The 18,493-nt window shown below is 40.7% G+C and overlaps 1 protein-coding gene across 3 annotated transcripts; it reads left to right on the plus strand.

The window, feature by feature from the left end:
- The first annotated feature begins 225 nt into the window (after positions 1-225).
- Positions 226-18,401, plus strand: TMEM9B (TMEM9 domain family member B). 3 transcript variants are annotated; one of them, XM_039538195.1, is made up of 5 exons: positions 226-361; positions 7,085-7,176; positions 10,976-11,084; positions 12,239-12,373; positions 17,273-18,401. In XM_039538195.1, exons 3-5 carry the CDS (start codon positions 11,001-11,003, stop codon positions 17,426-17,428), a joined length of 375 nt encoding a protein of 124 aa, XP_039394129.1. In that variant the 5' UTR covers positions 226-361; positions 7,085-7,176; positions 10,976-11,000; the 3' UTR covers positions 17,429-18,401. The 3 variants fall into 3 exon arrangements, with proteins under 3 accessions (XP_039394129.1, XP_039394130.1, XP_039394128.1); XM_039538196.1 differs by lacking the exon at positions 226-361 and adding an exon at positions 3,234-3,253; XM_039538194.1 differs by lacking the exon at positions 226-361 and adding an exon at positions 3,296-3,534.
- The last annotated feature ends 92 nt before the right edge of the window (positions 18,402-18,493 follow it).

Below are 18,493 nucleotides of genomic sequence, written 5' to 3' on the forward strand. Positions count from 1 at the left end.
ACCTTTGAAAGCGTTTTGGTGAAATTGACATAAAAAGGTGACAGTGTGCAGCAACAGGAAAGCATCATAATGTAACTGATTAAAATCAGGATAGACACTATCTATCCTGCCTGCCCTGAAGTGTAGCCACTGAAACAGAGTGCCTGTTCAATGGTGGAATGTGAGTCATATGCCATAACAATGCCTGATAAAGACTAACAGACACAATATTATTACTGCAGGTATTTTACAGGTACAGAAGTTTAAAAATACTGTTGGTCAAATCTGCTCCAGTCCAGCACAACAAGAGGGAGTAGAGACACTGCCAAGTGCATTGTTTGCGACAGGAGTCATGTGTGCCTAGGAAGGATTCTCTTGGCAGGTAAAAGGGAGAACATTAGAGTGGTCTACTATTCTTGTTCAGGGGCTTGATCCAAAGCCCAGTGAAGTCAGTAAGAATCCTTTCATTTATGACAATGGGATTTGGATCAGGTCCCTGAACAGCAACAGTCTGCAATTCTGACTAGTTCTTCAGTCAGCTGCAAGTATGTACAGTGCTCTGAAAATTTAAGCTCTATATAAATGTGAAGTGTCACATTACTTATTTCTTAGCTGAGGGGATAGAAATATCCCCCTAAACTATAGATTCTTTTGGGATGTGGTATGTGGGCCACGTTAACCTGCCTTTTTTCTTGTGCTCTCTTGAGTGCTATGGTGAGATTCTGCCATCTATTGCACAGGGAGGAGAGGCTCCCCGCTCCACTTCCTCTTGTGTGCCAGTGAAGTAAAGGGTAGGATTTAGCCCTGTATCAGAGTTCTGAGATGGAACCTATGAATTTACAATTTTTTTGGAAGATTTAAAGGGAGTCATTATTCAATCTATACTGAAATTGCTCAGAGTGATCATATGTCTAAGTGCTGAAAAATGAATCCAATATGACAGGAGCTATGTAAATATGAATTGACTATACAAAATTCACCATATACATTGATTACAAAAATTGATTTCAAACTGAGAGACTGACAAGTAACGCTAACCTTAATAAATAATTGTATTCAAGTTTGCATGTTATATGCTGTCCAGTAAAGCAAATGAAGATAGAATTCTCTATCCCATTGACTTAAAAGAGGAGTGTACCTGAGTAAAGACTGAATAGGATTTGGCCCTAGATTTGCACGGCTGTGCAAAAACTCCTGAAATACACATGCAGCATACTAAGGTTATATTCTATAGTTACATCTTTTAGGAGTCTATACAGATACTATCTTAAACCTTTCTGGAACAGTAGGTACATGACTGTTAGCAGAAAATGGGGCTGTACTGGCCAGGGCAATATTTTCTTTGTCTTACCGTTTGGTGCAATATTGCTACTACGTTCCCTAAGGGCTAGTATATGCACAGTTTTTTTTTTAATACTGATTTAACTAAACTGGTTTAGAATCTGATGTAGTGGGACAAAAAATTTTGTAGACCAGATCTAACAAATATTTTTTGGGAAAAAATTGTTTTATTTTTAAAGTACAGGAACTAACTGCTGTGCTTCCTGCTGTTTTTCTGCTTATTAACTAACTTCCTTATGTGGATGGCATACACAAACAAAGTATAAATAGCTAACAAGCTGTATAATATTTTCAGAAAAGAATTAACTATTCTAAATGTCAAGAACTCCATTTCATGTATCAGTAGCTTCTTGCTAACAGCCTCCACTTTCCTCAGTAGATGTCACTAGATTCCAAGGTATTTCCAAGATTAGGCTAGAGGGCACAGAACAATCAGGGGCGGTTCTAGGCACCAGCAAAACAAGCTGGTGCCTAGGGCGGCAAAATGTAGGGGGCGTCCCCTGCCGCCGGGGAGGGCGGGAGTCTGGGCTGCGGCAGGTCGACCGGAGCCCGGGACGAGTGGACCTGCCGCAGGCATGACTGCGGAGGGGGCGCTCATCCCGCGGCTCGGCTGGACCTCCCGCAGGCATGACTGCGGCAGGTCAACCGGAGCCGCGGGACCACAGCACCCGCCGCAGTCATGTCCCGGGCTCCGGTCGACCTGCCGCAGCGGGAGCTCAACCGGAGCCGCGGGAAGAAGGGACCCGCAGCAGGACCGGGGAAGGGCGGTGCAGCGCACCGCGCTGCTTGGGGCAGCGTGATTTCTAGAGCCGCCCCTGAGAAGAATGTTAACTAGAGCTGGGCAAAATTTTCCAGACACCTGTTTTTTGCTGAAAAATGAAGTTTTGGGTCAAATTAAACATTTCATTAATCTGTTTTCAATTTGCCAAACACTTTTGGCAAAAAAACCAGCAACCAAAGTCTAAACATTTGTCCCTGGTTTTGTTTGTTTTGTTGTTATCCTTGTTTATTCCCTGCCCCAGCCCAGAGCCCCCTCCTGCACTCTGAACCCCTCATATCTGGGCCCACCCAGAGCCTGCAGCCCTCACCCTTTCCCACACTTCAATCCCCTGCCCCAGTCTGGTGAAAGTGGGGGGAGGGAGGGGAGACAGAGCAAGCAACAGAGGGAGGGGAGCAAGGGCAGGCCTCAGGGCAGTGGCCAGGGCAAGGGTGTTGGGGTTTTGTGTGATTAGAAAGTTGTCAACCTTATAGACTGCAGAGCAACCTTACAACTCGAGCCCCTGCATTGCCCGGCACGCTGGTAGTGTATAAGTACTGTTTTAAAATGAAGGGTATGATACATTGCTTTGAAACAAAAAACACTCTCTATACCAAGGATCACTTTAGTCACCATGTCATTGGAATCAACTTTAGGGGAGAATGCAGCACCTACTTAACAGTCTATGCCAATACTATACAACTGTTTAGGACAGGAAGTGAAGAAGGAAATAGCTAGTGGAAGCTGTGCTCTCACTAGGGGGCTCTGGTGGGGGATGGCCTAGGCCCAGGGTTCTCAAACGGGGTTGGGACCCCTCAGGGGGTCATGAGCTTATTACATGGGGGGGTTGCGAGCTGTCAGCCTCCACCCCAAACCCCGCTTTGCCTCCAGCATTTATAATGGTGTTAAATATATAAACAAGTGTTTTTAATTTATAAGGGGGGGTCACACTCAGAGGCTGCTGTGTGAAGGGGTCACCAGTACAAGAGTTTGAGAAACACTGGCCTAGGCCTACCAGGGGTCTGGGTGTCTGGCTGACTGGGATGCAGGGGGCCTCTGACAGGCAGGCTCCGTCGCTGCCATGCCAGGGTCCCTCTCCTGTTGCGGGTCAGCCAGGAAGGCCGCAGGGGGCGGGGCTCGCCAACTCCTCGCCCTTTGTTCCGCCGGAACGTTTTGGTGCGTGCACCGAGCCCCCCCACCCCACTCCGGAACCCAGGGACGGCGCCGCAGCTCCCCGGGGGCGCATTAGCAGGCGGACTCGGTGTCACGAGACGCCAGCCCGTAGCGGAAGTAGGAAGTGATGGTAGCGGAGCTCCGAGCTGGGCCTCGGGGGCTGCTGTAGCGGCCGTAAGGAGCCGGGCCCGGAGCCCGACATGGCGGCGCGTGCGCGGCTCTGCTCGCTGCTCGGCTCGGTGCTGGCCCTGGCCGCGCTCGTGGGGCAGGTGACGGGGGTCAAGGTGAGCGGAGCGGGGGCTCCCCAGCCCGGCCGGGGTCCCCCGCACACGGTCCGCGGTTGCCGGCGGGTTCCCTCGCGGAGCCGGGGCCAGCCTCGCCCCCATTGCTGGCATCAGAGCGGCCCCGCCCTGCCCCCTTATCCCGCTGACCCGCCTCAATGGACTCTCAGAGCTGCCCGCGCCCCGGCAAAGCCCTGCCCCGCGGTGTCTGGGGGAGGCGCGGACGGTGCGAGGGGGTGACGGGGGTGACGCTCTCAGCCTGGTGCCAGCGCGAGCCCGGGGAATAAAGGCGCGGGGTTGGTGTCTAGTTTAGGCTCTTGCTGTCTCGGAGGGCTGGAGACGGGCGTGGGGCTCAGGGCGAAGAGGTGAGCCCTGCCCTGAAGAACAGGGCTCGGGCTTTCGAAAGCAGGGGCCGAAATACCCGGCTTGATGTTCAGGAGTTACTGGGCTCTCCGCCTTGATGAAGATCGGGCCACTTACTTAGCAGCCTAACTTTAGGCTCCTACTTTTGAAAATCAAGGCCTTAGCTTGTCATACGAAGTAATTAGGGGAAAAACCAAAATCTTGAGTTAGGATGTTATTTTGGAAGGTGACATCTTACTTCAAGTATGTAAAAATATCTGCACGGGGATGAGTTTATGGACAGTTGGGGTTTATTAGATTGAATGTTTTAAGGCATCCATGAATAGGCATGGTTCACTCCATTGTTAATAAGTTTTGATATAAGAAACCAAATGAATCCCCTTTTCCCACTACCCCCCTCAAGATTCTTGATTTTTACATTTTGTGTGGATTTTCCTCATTCACCCTTAAGGTCCAACTCTTTATTTGTGCCTTCTTATTATTGAACTACTCAACTTCTCATTGAAGTTTTTGGTATCCATCTCCTTCACTATCCCTCAGAAGTTAGTCTTAGTTTATCTAACCTATCAGTATCCCTCAGGTACCGCATCATCTGAACTGTGTTTTTGTATGGTTAAGTAGATAATGCACTCATAAACCAGGATAAATTTGAAGCTTAATTTTTATTAAACCAACATAACTTGCTCAAGGGACTGAAGGCTGGGTCAGTGTGAAGAGAAGCTTTCTTTGGTAGAGGACCACCACCTGCTAATTGATGTAAGAGAGGGATTCCAGTAACCCATGTTCTCTGGTCTGTAACTGAACATGTACATGCTTAGACAAACAGATACATGGGTCTCATTTACCAGAGTAAGTGCTTATATTTGTTTTCCTGGTTGAAGGGTCTTGGCTAAGCCTGAACTAGGCTATGAGGAATTTGTTGTGCACACCATATCGGATTTAGGAGGCAGCTTTAGCATATTCAACCCCAAGAAACTAAACTTGTGGGCTTTCAGCTGGTAGACAAGCTGATTCTTCATTACTGTTTGTATACAAGGTTGGTAAAATGATGGATGGTTTTAGCTTTTTAAATGAAGCTCTCTATAGTCTGGTTTACTGACAAGAAAAATCAGAGTTAGACATGAATAATAGACTAATATCTACATTTTGTTTATTTTTGTTTACCAGTTGTAAATTTTAAGCTTGTGTTAATCTTGCAAGTAAATATTGTATTTAGTAAATTACTTGGTTCTGACATTCTGTATTGAGGCGCTGTCAAAGTGAATCTGTCAAAAATAAGAGGACAAGTGGTTGACACATACTCATCAAAGAGCCCCTTTCTTCAGACAAGGCTTCTGTATTGTGTGTATAGTCAGAATATTTATTGAGGCCCAGTTGTATAAAGGTATATGTAGGGACTGTCACATGTACATCTTATTTCAATATTTGTTTGAATCTTGGTGAACTAGTTTTGTGCAATATTCCAAGTGTAAGCTCTCTAGTGCTCTAAGGCTCCATTGTGATCTCTTCCAGCTTGTGCTCTTTCATTGATCTAGATTGTCTTGATTTTCGTTTATCTCATTTATGTTTCTTTAGGTGCTCCACTGTTGACTAGTATCTTGTAGTAGGTGAACATTTACGACACCAATCTCTTTGCCCATTTTATCTAGCTGTGAATACTCTTTTCATGAGCTAATTGCCAGCTAAGGGCTCCCATTTTATCCAGATATCTTATATCTCCTTTTTAGTATTAGTTACCCCTCCAGCTGCCATGTAACAAGATGTAAATATGTGACATTACTTGTTGTCTTCTGCAGGTGGCTGTTGTGCAGTGTGAACAAGATTGGCTATAACATCCTTTATGCCTTCCTAATCAATCAAGCTACATTCATGTACCATTATTCTGAGCTCATTGACCAAACCAGGATTTTATTCTGTGTACATGTTTTGTCAATTCTTTTTTTAGCTAGTAGTCTCTACTGCAGTACTTTGTTGAATTTCAAGTCAGCTTTCAAGCAGGCTGTCCGTTTTTGCTTTTGCTGGCTTCCTGTTCCTTTTCCAAATAAATTCATCTGATTTGTGTTTAAGCATGCCATCATTTATAAATCCATGCTGACCATCTCTGACCCATTCAGAAATCTGAGGAAAGGGAAGGGATTTCTCCTTCCTATGTATATTTGCAAATGGGAAGTAAGTTATTGGAGGCTTTTGGCTGCCAGTCCAATAATAACCTAAAATATGAAAACCTCAGTCACAACTTCTCCATGCCATAGTAAGCTGTTAATTTTACTTTTGTGTTTCCTTGGGTTTTATTACTATTTTCTCCCCTTTTGTTTGTTTTTCCAAGCATCCTATCCTCATTTTCCAGTTTCCCCTTTCTTTATTTGGGGACTAGGATGTTTTCTAGGATTCCCCTTTTCCACCTTCCGCTTTGACCTCTCTGTTACTGTCACCCTCATGCACCTAAAACAAGGGCACTCTGCGTTCTGGTGATTCTTCTAACAATTTCCCTTACAAGCCTTTCTCTTTCAAGTAAGAATAATAGTCAATGAAGAAAGATTTGTCCACAAGGGTCTCTCTTTACCAGTCTTCATTCAAGATGAATATTTCCTCCCTCATTCTTCTTAAACTGTTCTCTAGCTACACATCTGTGTCTTCATTATACAGCTACCATCACAAATTGATTAATTCAGGTACACCTCGTTAAGTAACCCTTGAAATCCTGTTGTAGAAAATAAAGTATATTTTACAAATTCTGTTTTTCCAAAGCAAAATAGGGAAGGCAAGCTACTGTTGCAGTCCAAAGTAATACAATTGCTTTTGGAATCGGTCCATTTTCTAGAAATTTGCTTCTGTCCTCAAAACTGCTAATAGTTCTTACATTTAAGAAAAATTGGTGATTAAGACAGGTTGCAGTGGACATTTGTTTGTAGTATAGTACACCTCTACCCCGATATAATGCGACCCGATATAACACGAATTCGAATATAACGCGGTAAAGCAGTGCTCCGGAGGGGTGGGGCAGCGCACTCTGGCGGATCAAAGCCAGTTTGATATAACGCGCTTTCACCTATAATGCAGTAAGATTTTTTGGCTCCTGAGAACAGCGTTATATAGGGGTATAATATGTATTGCATCAACTATATGTCTTTTGTAGAAGACTTTTTGATGGTTGATAACAATTTGTTCTAAGCATCTGTTTTCTTTACAGAATTCTGAGGATGTCCGATGTAAATGCATATGTCCTCCTTACAAAGATCATCCTGGCCATATTTACAACAAAAATGTTTCACAGAAAGACTGGTGAGTTTATGGAGTTCAGAAATTAGAAGAAGGTGCATTCTCATTAGGATTATATTGCACTTCAGTGGGTCATCCTTCATTAATGATTATATTATAGGGGATAGCTATTTCTTTTGTTGTGGCGTGGGGAGAAATTTTATCCCATATATTAGTAGGTGATGCTTTCCCTCTTCAGAGTGTTTGCCTCAAACTTTCTTCCTGCCCTGTTTTTTTTTGGGGGGGGGGGGGTAGGGGGGAAGGGGGCATAATTTAATTTGGCTTCTTGGAATTGTTTTTAGAATGTGGAGAAAAAGCATGGTCATAGGACTGGGAGTTGGGAGATTGGATTTCTGTTCTATTCTGAATTTGTTGAGTCACCTGGGCTCTACATGCCTGAACCTTCTCATGTGAGCAGTGGAGGAAAAATAAAAACCAAAAGTCTTTTGAGGTCTAATTCATTTCGATAAAGTGCTTTGTAATCTGTGGATGGACTATCCTGTAGAAGTGCAAAGTATTCATTAGTGACATATTGGCCTTACTTTTTATCAATTTTTAAGACACCTAGAGACCTCTGAACATGATGGGAAGCCACAAATTAATAGCTCAATCCTGCAAATGCTTTCATATCTTAGGTTCCATTGATTTCAATAGAACTCCTATCATAGGAGCAGAGTTATTCATGTACTTGTCTGCAGGATTGGAGTTTAATTTATTAAATCACTCACTCTCATTGGACGAACGAAAAAAAGATTTGGTAGAACCTACATATTGTAGATTTGAAGCTAAATTAATGTCATGAACATTATTTGAGTATGAAGTGTTTTGTCTAGTTAAGGCCATTATTTTATTCCAAATTATTAAATTTGTCACAGTAGAAATAATGTCATGGTGCAGTGATGAAACAGATTGAGATTATCTCAGTTGCAGCACGTTTACAAAACCATTTGCTACAAGCACTGGTACTAATTCTTGTACTGCCCATTATTTCACTTCTCTGTAACTAAAAATTACTTTCTCGGTGGCTTGCTTAATCCATGATCTAGCAGAAGGCCTGCTGCTCTTATTTCAGTAGGTAGACATTTTCCCTGAATTCAACTGGAGCAGAGTTGAACCTAAGGTTCCTTAGTATTGTCGTTAACTGAAGGAAAAATCAGCTTTGAAGACTTGAACAATAAATTGTATGTGGAGCAAAACTGGTATATAAAGGGTCTTGGATAACCTACTCTCCAGCTTTTAAATGTCCTCCTGTAATCATGCTTGAGATGGACCATTTGAGAATAGTTTATGGATTTGTGGGCTTCTTTTGAAATCTCTTGATGCTATTTCAAATTCCTGATTTACTTTTTCAGAGGAGTCTGATGGTTGGAAAGTGCATTCATGTGTAATAAAGCTGGGAACTTAGTGCTGTACAGCTGGCCTCTTCTCCATCTGCATGAGTTAGTTTTATTGCTGAATAGGACAGTGATATATACTGCATTCGCTTGATATTTAGCTCAGTTAGTTACATCGTACTAAAGAACCAGGTCAATTTTTAATTTGCCTGTATAAGTTATTCACCATATAGTGGCCACTTACAATTGGATTATCCAGACATTAAGTTAGATTTTATATCCAGTGTGGTCTCTGTAATGTGATGATAATGAACTTACCATTAAGGAGTCTTATCAGGGCTTTTATTCACACTATTTTTCCAGGTTCAGACTTTGGACATGATCCTGCAAAGTGCTGATGTCATTATGAGTTGAGGATATCTTCACCTCACCAAAAGTGCTCACTGCTTTGTGGGGTCAGGCCCACAACTACTGTAGACCGTTCAGCCCTGATGACTAATGCACTAGGCTGGCATAAGGGATGATTTAATCTAATGATTGAATACACTGTGCTCTTGGATGTCAGTAAAATGTTAACCCTTTTGAAGGAAGTATGTTTGAATGGGTTTTTGTGTCCAAGAGACTGACCAAAGTGGTATAGCCATGGGTTGGCATTTAGTGGGGAGACGGAGGTGAGACGCGTAATACTCTTCTGGCCTAATGAGTAAGGCTACGATTTTTTCACAGAGGCTGCGGAAGTCACAGAATCTGTGACTTCCAGCGACCTCCATGACTTCAGCCCCAGCAGCCAGGAGCTGCACGTTCCCCCTGCTGCCCAGGGATTGGTCACGTAGATCTCTAGCATTTTAATCTGGCCCAGCACTGTGCTAAATCTTAACTGAGCTGTCCTTGTACGCAGATATTTTAAGGTTTGATAACCTGCTATTGACTTGTCCTATTGCTGTGAGTTATGGGCACAAAGGCAGAAGATGGTTCCAGCACCAAATAAATGTTTATGCACCAAAAAAGTGTCTGGGATGAGAACTCTGGGCAAGCAAACAGTGACTAAATGAAAGGCCTGGAATTACACAATGCATTGGCAGAGAGCAGTTGTCTTGGGACAGTTGGCATCCAGTGCTGTAATTTATAATGACTGGATTATATGCCAAAAGTTGGGTCACCGCAAAGATCTTGCCTTATGTTTTGTTCAGTTTTTAACCAAATAATGTGTGGGGTTGACGCTTCACTTTTCTTTCTACTGAATATGTTCCTAAATGTTCACCTTTATGACAGTTTAAATAAAAGGCCAACTTTATTCTTTCTCTGATGCATGTGTGTAACTCACATTGGCAAAAGTGGGAGTTCTGTTCACATATCAAAGAGAGACTAAACTCTGTTTTTCTTCAGACAACATCTTTTTGCACTACTTAGTTCTAAACTTTTCTAAATAGTGCCAAAAATGTGTTGGGTGCTTTACAGATCAGTAAGAAGATATGGTCTCTGCTCAAAATGGGGCTTAAATCTGAATAGATGACATAGATGGGTAAGGAAATAAAAAAAACTCTATTTGATGAACATGAGGAAGGGAGAAATGGACAGTAGCTGGTAGTCACTCCTACCTTGCCATGATGTCTGTCAAAGTGCACCTTGTCTGTCTGTTAAATTCTGAGATAGAAAAAGTAAATTCAACCCTTATAATTTCCTTCCTTGATTCTATTGAGTGTTGAATACCCTGCTCTTGAACTTTCCTTATGTATTGTTTAAGGCCAAAAATCAGTGAAGCAAATGTCCTGTGCTCCATTCTTGTTTTTGAGATGTGGAGAAAACTAATGGAAATGCTAACCTGTGGGGGAAGTGAGGTTTGTTGCACTATTAACTGTGGCATGTTAATGTCTATTTCTCAATGTTTGAATAGACCCAGTGTCCAACCTTATTACACAGGAGGGCCACATAAACCTAAGCACAACCTTGTGTGGGTCAAATAGATTCTACATATTTTAATAAGATTGAAAGTCACCTGTATTTAATAATATTTTAAGTTCATATGTATTTAGATAGGTTGTTTCTATGTACAGTCTTGTCTATTTACAAACTTGTGTAAACTAAAGTAATGTAAACATGATGACAAAACGCTAATGAATTGAACATTAGTATATTGTGTTGAAGCAGGCTGTGGGCCTTATGAAGTGCTCTAGTGGGCAGTAGATTGGGCACCCCTGGAATAAACCATCTATATTAGTTTTAATAGGAACTTTCTAGCTGGCTAACTAAGCTTGAGCAGCTAAGTCACTATGTAATTTGTCTCATTTAAGTAAATTCATTGTTGAAAAGTTAAAATCTGAAAAAGCTAAATCTTGAACTTTTCTAGGTAGTAATTTCTAACTCTTAATCAAAGATTAGTTTCTCTTGCCCCTTGCTGTGGAATCGGCATGCATTCAGAGCAGAGAGAACTGCCTAAGTAGTGGAATAAAATCAACCAAACTGACTCTAAGTTATTTTTCTTTCTCCAGTGATTGTCTTCATGTGGTTGAGCCTATGCCCGTCCCTGGACCTGATGTGGAGGCATACTGCTTACGTTGTGAATGCAAATACGAAGAGAGAAGCTCTGTCACAATTAAAGTAAACGTCATTCCACTGCTGTATATTAAACATTTCAGCCAGCTAATAAATGCACTACCTTTTATAAGTGTATCCTTAAAAACAAAGCATTCTGAGTGCTCTAAAGGCATTATAATAATTAAATTACATCATCTCACTTAAACTCAGAATAGCAGTAGCACTAATAGTTAAGGCTGAATCATCAGGCTTAAAGGGACTCTAAGTACCTTAATCTCAAAATTTGCCATCCCTGACATTTGCTAAGGGGGATTCATGTTTTTCTAAGAATTCTGGATATTTTTTATCAGTTTATGGTTTAGTATCTTTCTCACCCTTTCCCCCACCTCCTCCCGGTCCCTTGTTATGAAGATGCATATTTTGCTAGCTTGGCAGACACAGTTGGCTAACTATTCTCAGCTCAGGGTGATGCTGTGCCCACAAAAACCAAATCAGCCATGTTAGCTTTAATGGGTGAATTTAATAAAAATGAGCTCAAGTTTGGGCAGACAACCAACCTTTGGGACATCCTCCAACCAGGTCTCTGTCTGCCGTCTTCGTCCCTTCATTGCTCTGCTTCTCCTGTACCTGTTTTTGACCATCTTGGGAGATCAGCTTATGGAGAAAGTTTTAAAGTGGATTTTGAAGCATAGATTTTGAATGTTGTTATGCATTGAAACCAAGTCCCTACCCCCATTGACATTATCCATTAAATAATCACTGTGGGTTTCTTGTCCAAACCTAAGATAACTGAATGGAGACAAACAAGCTTGACTTCAAAGGGAACCCCCTGAAGCACTAGCCCACAACCGAAACAGCATGTTAGTCTTATTATGGGAGATTTTTCTCCCCAATCTTTTGCAGAAAAGAAGCTTGAGATCTCAAGAAAGACTAATTAAGAGGAAATTTTGTCTTAAACTGTGAACTTCCTTTTTCTTTGTCATTCACTCCAAACACATTAATATTATTTGGATCTGTGTGTCTGTGGCTTAATTTCTTGAGGTTGTTTGTTTAATTTAGAGACATTGTCAAGGTTAATGGACGTACAGCAGACCTACTGACTGATTTACAGGCCTTTCTTTGTGTCTTGTTCCTTTGCTCTGGCTGTTCTTGAGAGTATTATGTGGAGTAAGTTCTCAGCAATAGTGAAAATTGTGCATATGTTTTAATGCATGCAGGTTACAATCATAATCTATTTATCCATCTTGGGCCTCCTGCTGCTGTACATGGTGTACCTTACATTGGTAGAACCTATACTGAAGAGACGTCTCTTTGGACATTCACAGCTAATTCAAAGTGATGAAGATATTGGGGTAAGTTCACTTGAGTGAATGCAATTGAATGCTTCCTTATGAAGGTTTTTCAATGGCAAAATAGCCCTCTTTTTCGAGGCACTGGTGGTAATCTTCACTGTTGTAGAAAGTTGTGTGTGCTCTCCAAGACCATTTCTTCTCTTTCAATATGTCCACCCCATAAACAGGTGGATAGCGAGTTCAGGAGCCAAGGATTACTCTTTTCTCCCCCAAAACTAGATTATGGAGTAGTCCCCCTTTCTCAGAGCAGTCAAGGGAGGGAAAGAATAGGAAGTAAAAATGTCCTTAAGGGTTAAATGCTGCATTCTACCTCATAAGGGTTGCTATATTTTAGGTGGATTAGCGCAATGGTAAGGGGAAGATCTAAATAATAGATATATGAAGAGGTGTAGTCCTCCCTTGCTACTTCAACTTATGTTGGTTGAGACTATTAAAAAGTAAGAGTTCCAGCAGTGAAATATTGTCATGAGGGGACACTTTATTTCAGTTAAGTCTTATTCTTATAATTAGTTTTCTGCACATAATGAGAATAGGTTCCCTAAGATCCAGAACAAACTGATTCAAGAGGTCTACTTGCACTATGGAAATGGACGGTTGGTAAGTAGTATGATGGCCCATGTTTGGCCCAGTTTGTTTATTGTTAATGTAGACAAGACAAAATTGTCTTCAGCACCATAATGGGAAGGGTATTTAAGACCTAAAACATGGTGCTAAAAATAATGGGGGATTTTGTCCTCACTACATTAGCAAATAAACAGTTGGTACCAGGTGAATGGGGTAAGGGAGGACTATGTTACAGACAGCCATTGCTGGCTTGGGTCATTTTTTATGTTGTAGAGAGACTTACAGAATACACCTCTACCTCGATATAACGCTGTCCTCGGGAGCCAAAAAATCTTACTGCGTTATAGGTGAAACCGCATTATATCAAACTTGCTTTGATCCGCCGGAGTGCGCAGCCCCGCCCCCCCCGGAGCACTGCTTTACCGTGTTATATCCGAATTCGTGTTATATCGGGTCACATTATATTTGGGGTAGAGGTGTATCTATTAAAATAGAGAGATGACAGTGCATTACAACTAATCAGCTTTACAAAGCGGATGGTTTGTTGTTTGCTATGTAGAGATGTCTGAACAAAGTAATGTAGATATGCTAGTCTAGGATGATGTTGCTGTGAAGCCATTATAGTCACCTGTTACCTTGTCTGACTTATTACATTGATAGTGAAGCACTTCACAAAAGTATAAGCCAAACTCTCTCAGGGGAAGTTTGCTGAAACAATTTGAAAAATCAAGAACTTATGTTTGCAGTCTAAGAGGTATTAAGTATGTAAGGTTCCTAATCCATGCTTACACGTAACTGCTAAATATACAAAACAATTTATCAAGTCTAGAAAATACACTGGTGTATTTACCATACTGTATAACCAAGCAACATTAGCAATAGAGTTAAAGCTCATTTTGAGCATAGTGTAACTTTAGTAGACCTTAAAGGAGGGAAAAAACCATAAACAGGTGGATTTCAGTTTGCTTTATCTAAGTTTGCCAGCAGCTGTGACCACTTAATGTCCAGTTTAGTGTGGTGGTGGTGGTGATGTGGGTTGTTTTTTTTTAATAAACTAGGGAACAGGATAAAGAGATTAAAAGTGCTTGTTATGCCATTAAAACATGACCCTTAAGAATATTGTCATTATTGCTTCAAAGTAAATAGTAAGTTAACAATGCAGCAACACTAAAAGGTGTCACACAATCTTAAGGAACTCGTAGCCATTTTGTTTACAGTGAAACAAAATGATGGTATCTTTATTTACAAAAGATATTTTAAAACCCAATCGTATTGTGTGGCTGTCACTTTAATAGCTTTAAATCCAAACTTGGACAGTAGTCAAACCCTAATGGATCAGACTTGGTTTATGTTCATGCTCTGTAATTTTATTTGCATAGTGTGTTAAAAACTTGCTTCCATCATATTTAGTATGGTGATTTGAACACTTTTTAATATGGAAAGAATTATTGTCATCCTGTGTAAACCGAGAAGTAGATCACTTAGAATTCTGTCATCTTAGCCTACTAACAGTGACCATCAGCCATCTTGATGAAAAGTAATCTTATTCTTAAAAGATGTAAACAATTATAATTATTTCCCTTCTGGAAATATAACTACAATATCCAACATTAAACACTTACATTCACCTGATACTTAATCATGAAAACAATTAAATACTTCACAAGTCATATTAAAATCTTTAAACTGTTTTCTCTAAATCATAAGGGAATCTGTAAGAGGGCTGGTGCTGATCCTAAGACCAGAAGGGACCATTGTGATCACCTAGTTTGACATTCGGTGCACAAGAATGTCTTGCTGTGAGTTTGGGATCGTCATTATGTGTTATGTAGCAGTGTAAATTTTAATGCAAGGCAGTAAAAACACGCTTCACACCAACACATTTATACATCATCTGTCCCTGTATTTTCCCTTTCTTTTTGAAGCAACATTTAATATGAAAAAATCCTTTGTATGAGCCTTGTAGCATACCTAATTGTAGCATAAAACTGTCTGGTAACTTATGCCATGATTTATGAAAATATGAAGCTTTCACAACTGTGTATGTGGGGTTTGAAATATGCCTGACTACCTAGGTTAACTACTAAAGCTGTTTAGTATTTGTTTACTGCAGTTTGACTGTTCTAATGTAATGCAGAATCAGGGCCTTAAATTCTGCATGGCCCTTTATGTGGTCAGACTCCACTGAAGTCAGCAGAGTTTTTGATGGACCAAGGAGTCCATCTATGCAGACATCATGGCAAGTCTGGGGTAGAAAAGAATATTTTCTTTAAGGGAGGGATTTTCAGAAGTGCTCAGCATAAATCTACTTCTGCTCCCATTAAAGTCAGTGGTAAGAGTTAAGGCACCACTGAGTGCCTTTGCAACTAGCACTCTGAAGCAGGATCATATTTCAGGAGTTTTAAAAATGCAAAATTGGCCACAGGCAATAAGACGTTTTCTGCACCATAATTCCTGTAGACAACACCTCTCTCACTAAGATCTGTAACCTGGGTGTCATCTTCAGCTAGGTCCCAATCTAGATTTATATCAGAATCTTGCTGATTCTTCCTGATTAACATCTCTAAAATCTGGCTTACATCTCCATCCATATAGCTAAAACCCTTGTCCAAGCTTTCATCTCCCATCTTGACTACTGCAAAGTCATCTTCTTTGGCCTTGACAAATGGCCCTGCTTATGTCCATTCAGAATGCTGCCAAGATAATTTTCCTCATTCCTGGCTTTAACCACGTTGCCCCTTTCTTTTCATCCCTCCACTGACTCCCCCTTCTCTGTCACATCAAACATAAACTACTTGGCTTAACTTTCAAGGCCCTTTTCAGCCTATCCTCCACTGTACCTATCATCTCCTCTCTATCGAGTGTCAGTTCCTGCCTTCAGTTGGTCAGTCTTCATCTCCATCTTGCTAAACTTTCAAACAAGCACCTTTGTGCTTTCTCCTCATGGATGGGAGGTGCTCCCAGGAAACGTCTACAAAGCCACCTCCACTGTCGTCCTTTGAATTCCTCCATAAAACTCTCCTTTGCTATGTTTACAAAAAAGTTAAGTGAGCCAGCTGCTGTGCTGAGACCCTCTATCATATCTAACCAGTATTTTCTAATTTTCCTTGTGCTCCCCCATTGGCCCATCTGTATCCACCTATTTTCTCTTGTCTAATACTTAAACTCTTTGGGGAAGGGAATATCTTTTTGTTCTGTGTTTTGTACAGTGCCTAGCACAATGGTGTCTTGGTCTATGAGGTGCTACTTCAATATAAATAATTAATAATAATCCATTTCAGGGTGAGGTGTATTGCAGATCACTGAGTTGCTGTACTCAACATCATGTCACAAATAAAATAACCACTTCTGAAAACTTTTTTTTGCAATAAAACAAGGCAAGGTATGGAACTACACAAGCTTCAAAATTGAGTCTCCTTTGCTGTGTTAGCACAGTGCATAGTTTATAATGGTGATTTTTCATTTGAAACGCATCATATCCATGACCTTTTCCAATGTAGTTTTTAAAACATAATTTTCTTTGTCCAAAACATTTTGGGAGCCAAATAAAAGGTTCTGTTCCAAATGTCTTTGTTTATGACTTGGTATTTTTTTCCAGTAAATAAATCCAGCTTTGCAGATACTGTTAGAAAAGGGACAGCGTAAATGCTAAACAAACACTCAGTTGTTCAGTTCTTTGTCACTTAAACAGCTGTATTTACATGTAGCAGTGGGTTTGGTTTAGTGACAGTAAACATCAGTGTTTTGGTATTGTAGGGCATCTTTGTGTGACTATCCAAAATTACTTTAGGGTAACAGGTTAGTGAGCTGGCTAAGCAAAGACGCGGGCTCCTCAGTTCAATTTTAAATTGAAGTACCAGCATGAAAACAAATGGGAGCATCCGAGTGCCTTGGTCAACAATTTCAGGCTTCATGTTCAAACAGGTGCTAATGTATGTAAAGCTGTGTGCATGTTACTTTTGAGTATGTGGTAGTGGTGGTGCTCTTGCCTACAAAGTCAGCCTGGGCCTGCTCCCATTGAATTCAGTGGCTAAATTCCCACTGACTTCACTGGTGTAGGATCCGATTCCATATGACCATTACTTACTACTTTGAGAGACTGACCATATGAAATGTACTGCAGAACATAACACTGAATGGATTTATATAGGAAATCCACAGAAATTATTTTCTGTAAAATGTTGAAATATACAGTCTATATCCAGTTAAAGCTTGTTTTGCACACAAAGCTGCCTGGCAAGCTTGCATAACTTATTTTATCCAGACAATATTGTAATTAACAGTAGTTATGCAGTGAAATTGCTGAACTACAAATATTACTTTCTGCAATTGCAGGATCACCAACCTTTTGCAAATGCTCACGATGTGCTGGCTCGTTCCCGGAGTCGTGCCAATGTGTTGAACAAAGTGGAGTATGCCCAGCAACGTTGGAAGCTACAGGTCCAAGAGCAGCGCAAATCTGTCTTCGACCGTCATGTTGTGCTCAGTTAATTGATGTCTAAGTGATGACCAGAAGAAAGTAAAAGGGACTAAAGGAAAGAGCTGATTTATGTCTTCCTGATTCTACCATTTTTGAATGGTTTGTTACTGGCAGCAAAGAAATGTTAACTTTGTAAGAAGGTTCTGGAATGGAAACTATCAAAAATAAACAACAAAGTTAATTAGCCAAAAGCTGATAATTCTTTACATTTTTTTAAATGGCATTTACTAATAAAACTAAAAAAAAACAACTTACTCTAAGGTATCTTTGGATGTAACTGTGGTACCTTATTTATTATGACTAAGATGTTTTTAAATGTAACCTATACGGTTTAAAAAGCACCAGAGAGCATACTCTGTAACAAAAGATCAGTTACAACACACTAATCACTTTACTCAGTGAACTTTTGTAAATATACTCCGTTTTTCTCCTCACTGTTTAATGCTGTGTACTGGAAATCTAAATCTTGCAGTGTAGTTTTCCTCTCTGACATTGGCCAGTTGTGTTCATCATTTGGTTTCTTGCACTGTTACTTTGAAGATGTTTGTATAGCAGCTGACTGTTGCAAACTTAAGTCAAAACTTAAATGGACAATGACTATTGATGATAAGCTGCACACTTAAGGTACTGTGATGTAGATAAACAAATGCGGTGCATATTAAGACAGCGCTTTACTGTTTTGCTTTGATCACTTAGTATATTGTATGTGCTACCTACAGATCTCTTCCCTGTCTCTTCATGGATAAAGTCTCAGGAGTTAGTATATGATAAAGTATATATTTAAAAAATAAACTCTATTTGTCTGGGTTGATGGTATAAGGCATATACTCTCCAGCATCTTCTGTCATCTTGGGAGTTAGGTGTATTTTTTAACTGTGATGCTGTACTCATCCCTCTGAGGTATACAGCTACTGAATAACTAACTTTCATATATCCTCTTTGGAATGGAACAATTAAAGATGATCATGATTTTTGAAAAACCTATTTGCAGCATCTGTATGTCATCATTTCTCTCCCTCATCACACTGCATGTAAATTTCATCTTTAAAATAATTTTGCCAACTGTGCCTAAGATT

The sequence above is a fragment of the Mauremys reevesii genome, linkage group 4 (genome assembly GCF_016161935.1).
Source record: "Mauremys reevesii isolate NIE-2019 linkage group 4, ASM1616193v1, whole genome shotgun sequence".
Classification (NCBI taxonomy): domain Eukaryota; kingdom Metazoa; phylum Chordata; order Testudines; family Geoemydidae; genus Mauremys; species Mauremys reevesii.

Coding starts and splice junctions, on each gene's coding strand:
- TMEM9B (XM_039538194.1), top strand. CDS start 3,451: ATGGCGGCGCGTGCGCGGCTCTGCTCGCTGCTCGGCTCGGTGCTGGCC. Junction 3,535..7,084: donor GGCAGGTGACGGGGGTCAAG/GTGAGCGGAGCG, acceptor TTTTCTTTACAG/AATTCTGAGGATGTCCGATG. Junction 12,374..17,272: donor AAAGTGATGAAGATATTGGG/GTAAGTTCACTT, acceptor CTGCAATTGCAG/GATCACCAACCTTTTGCAAA.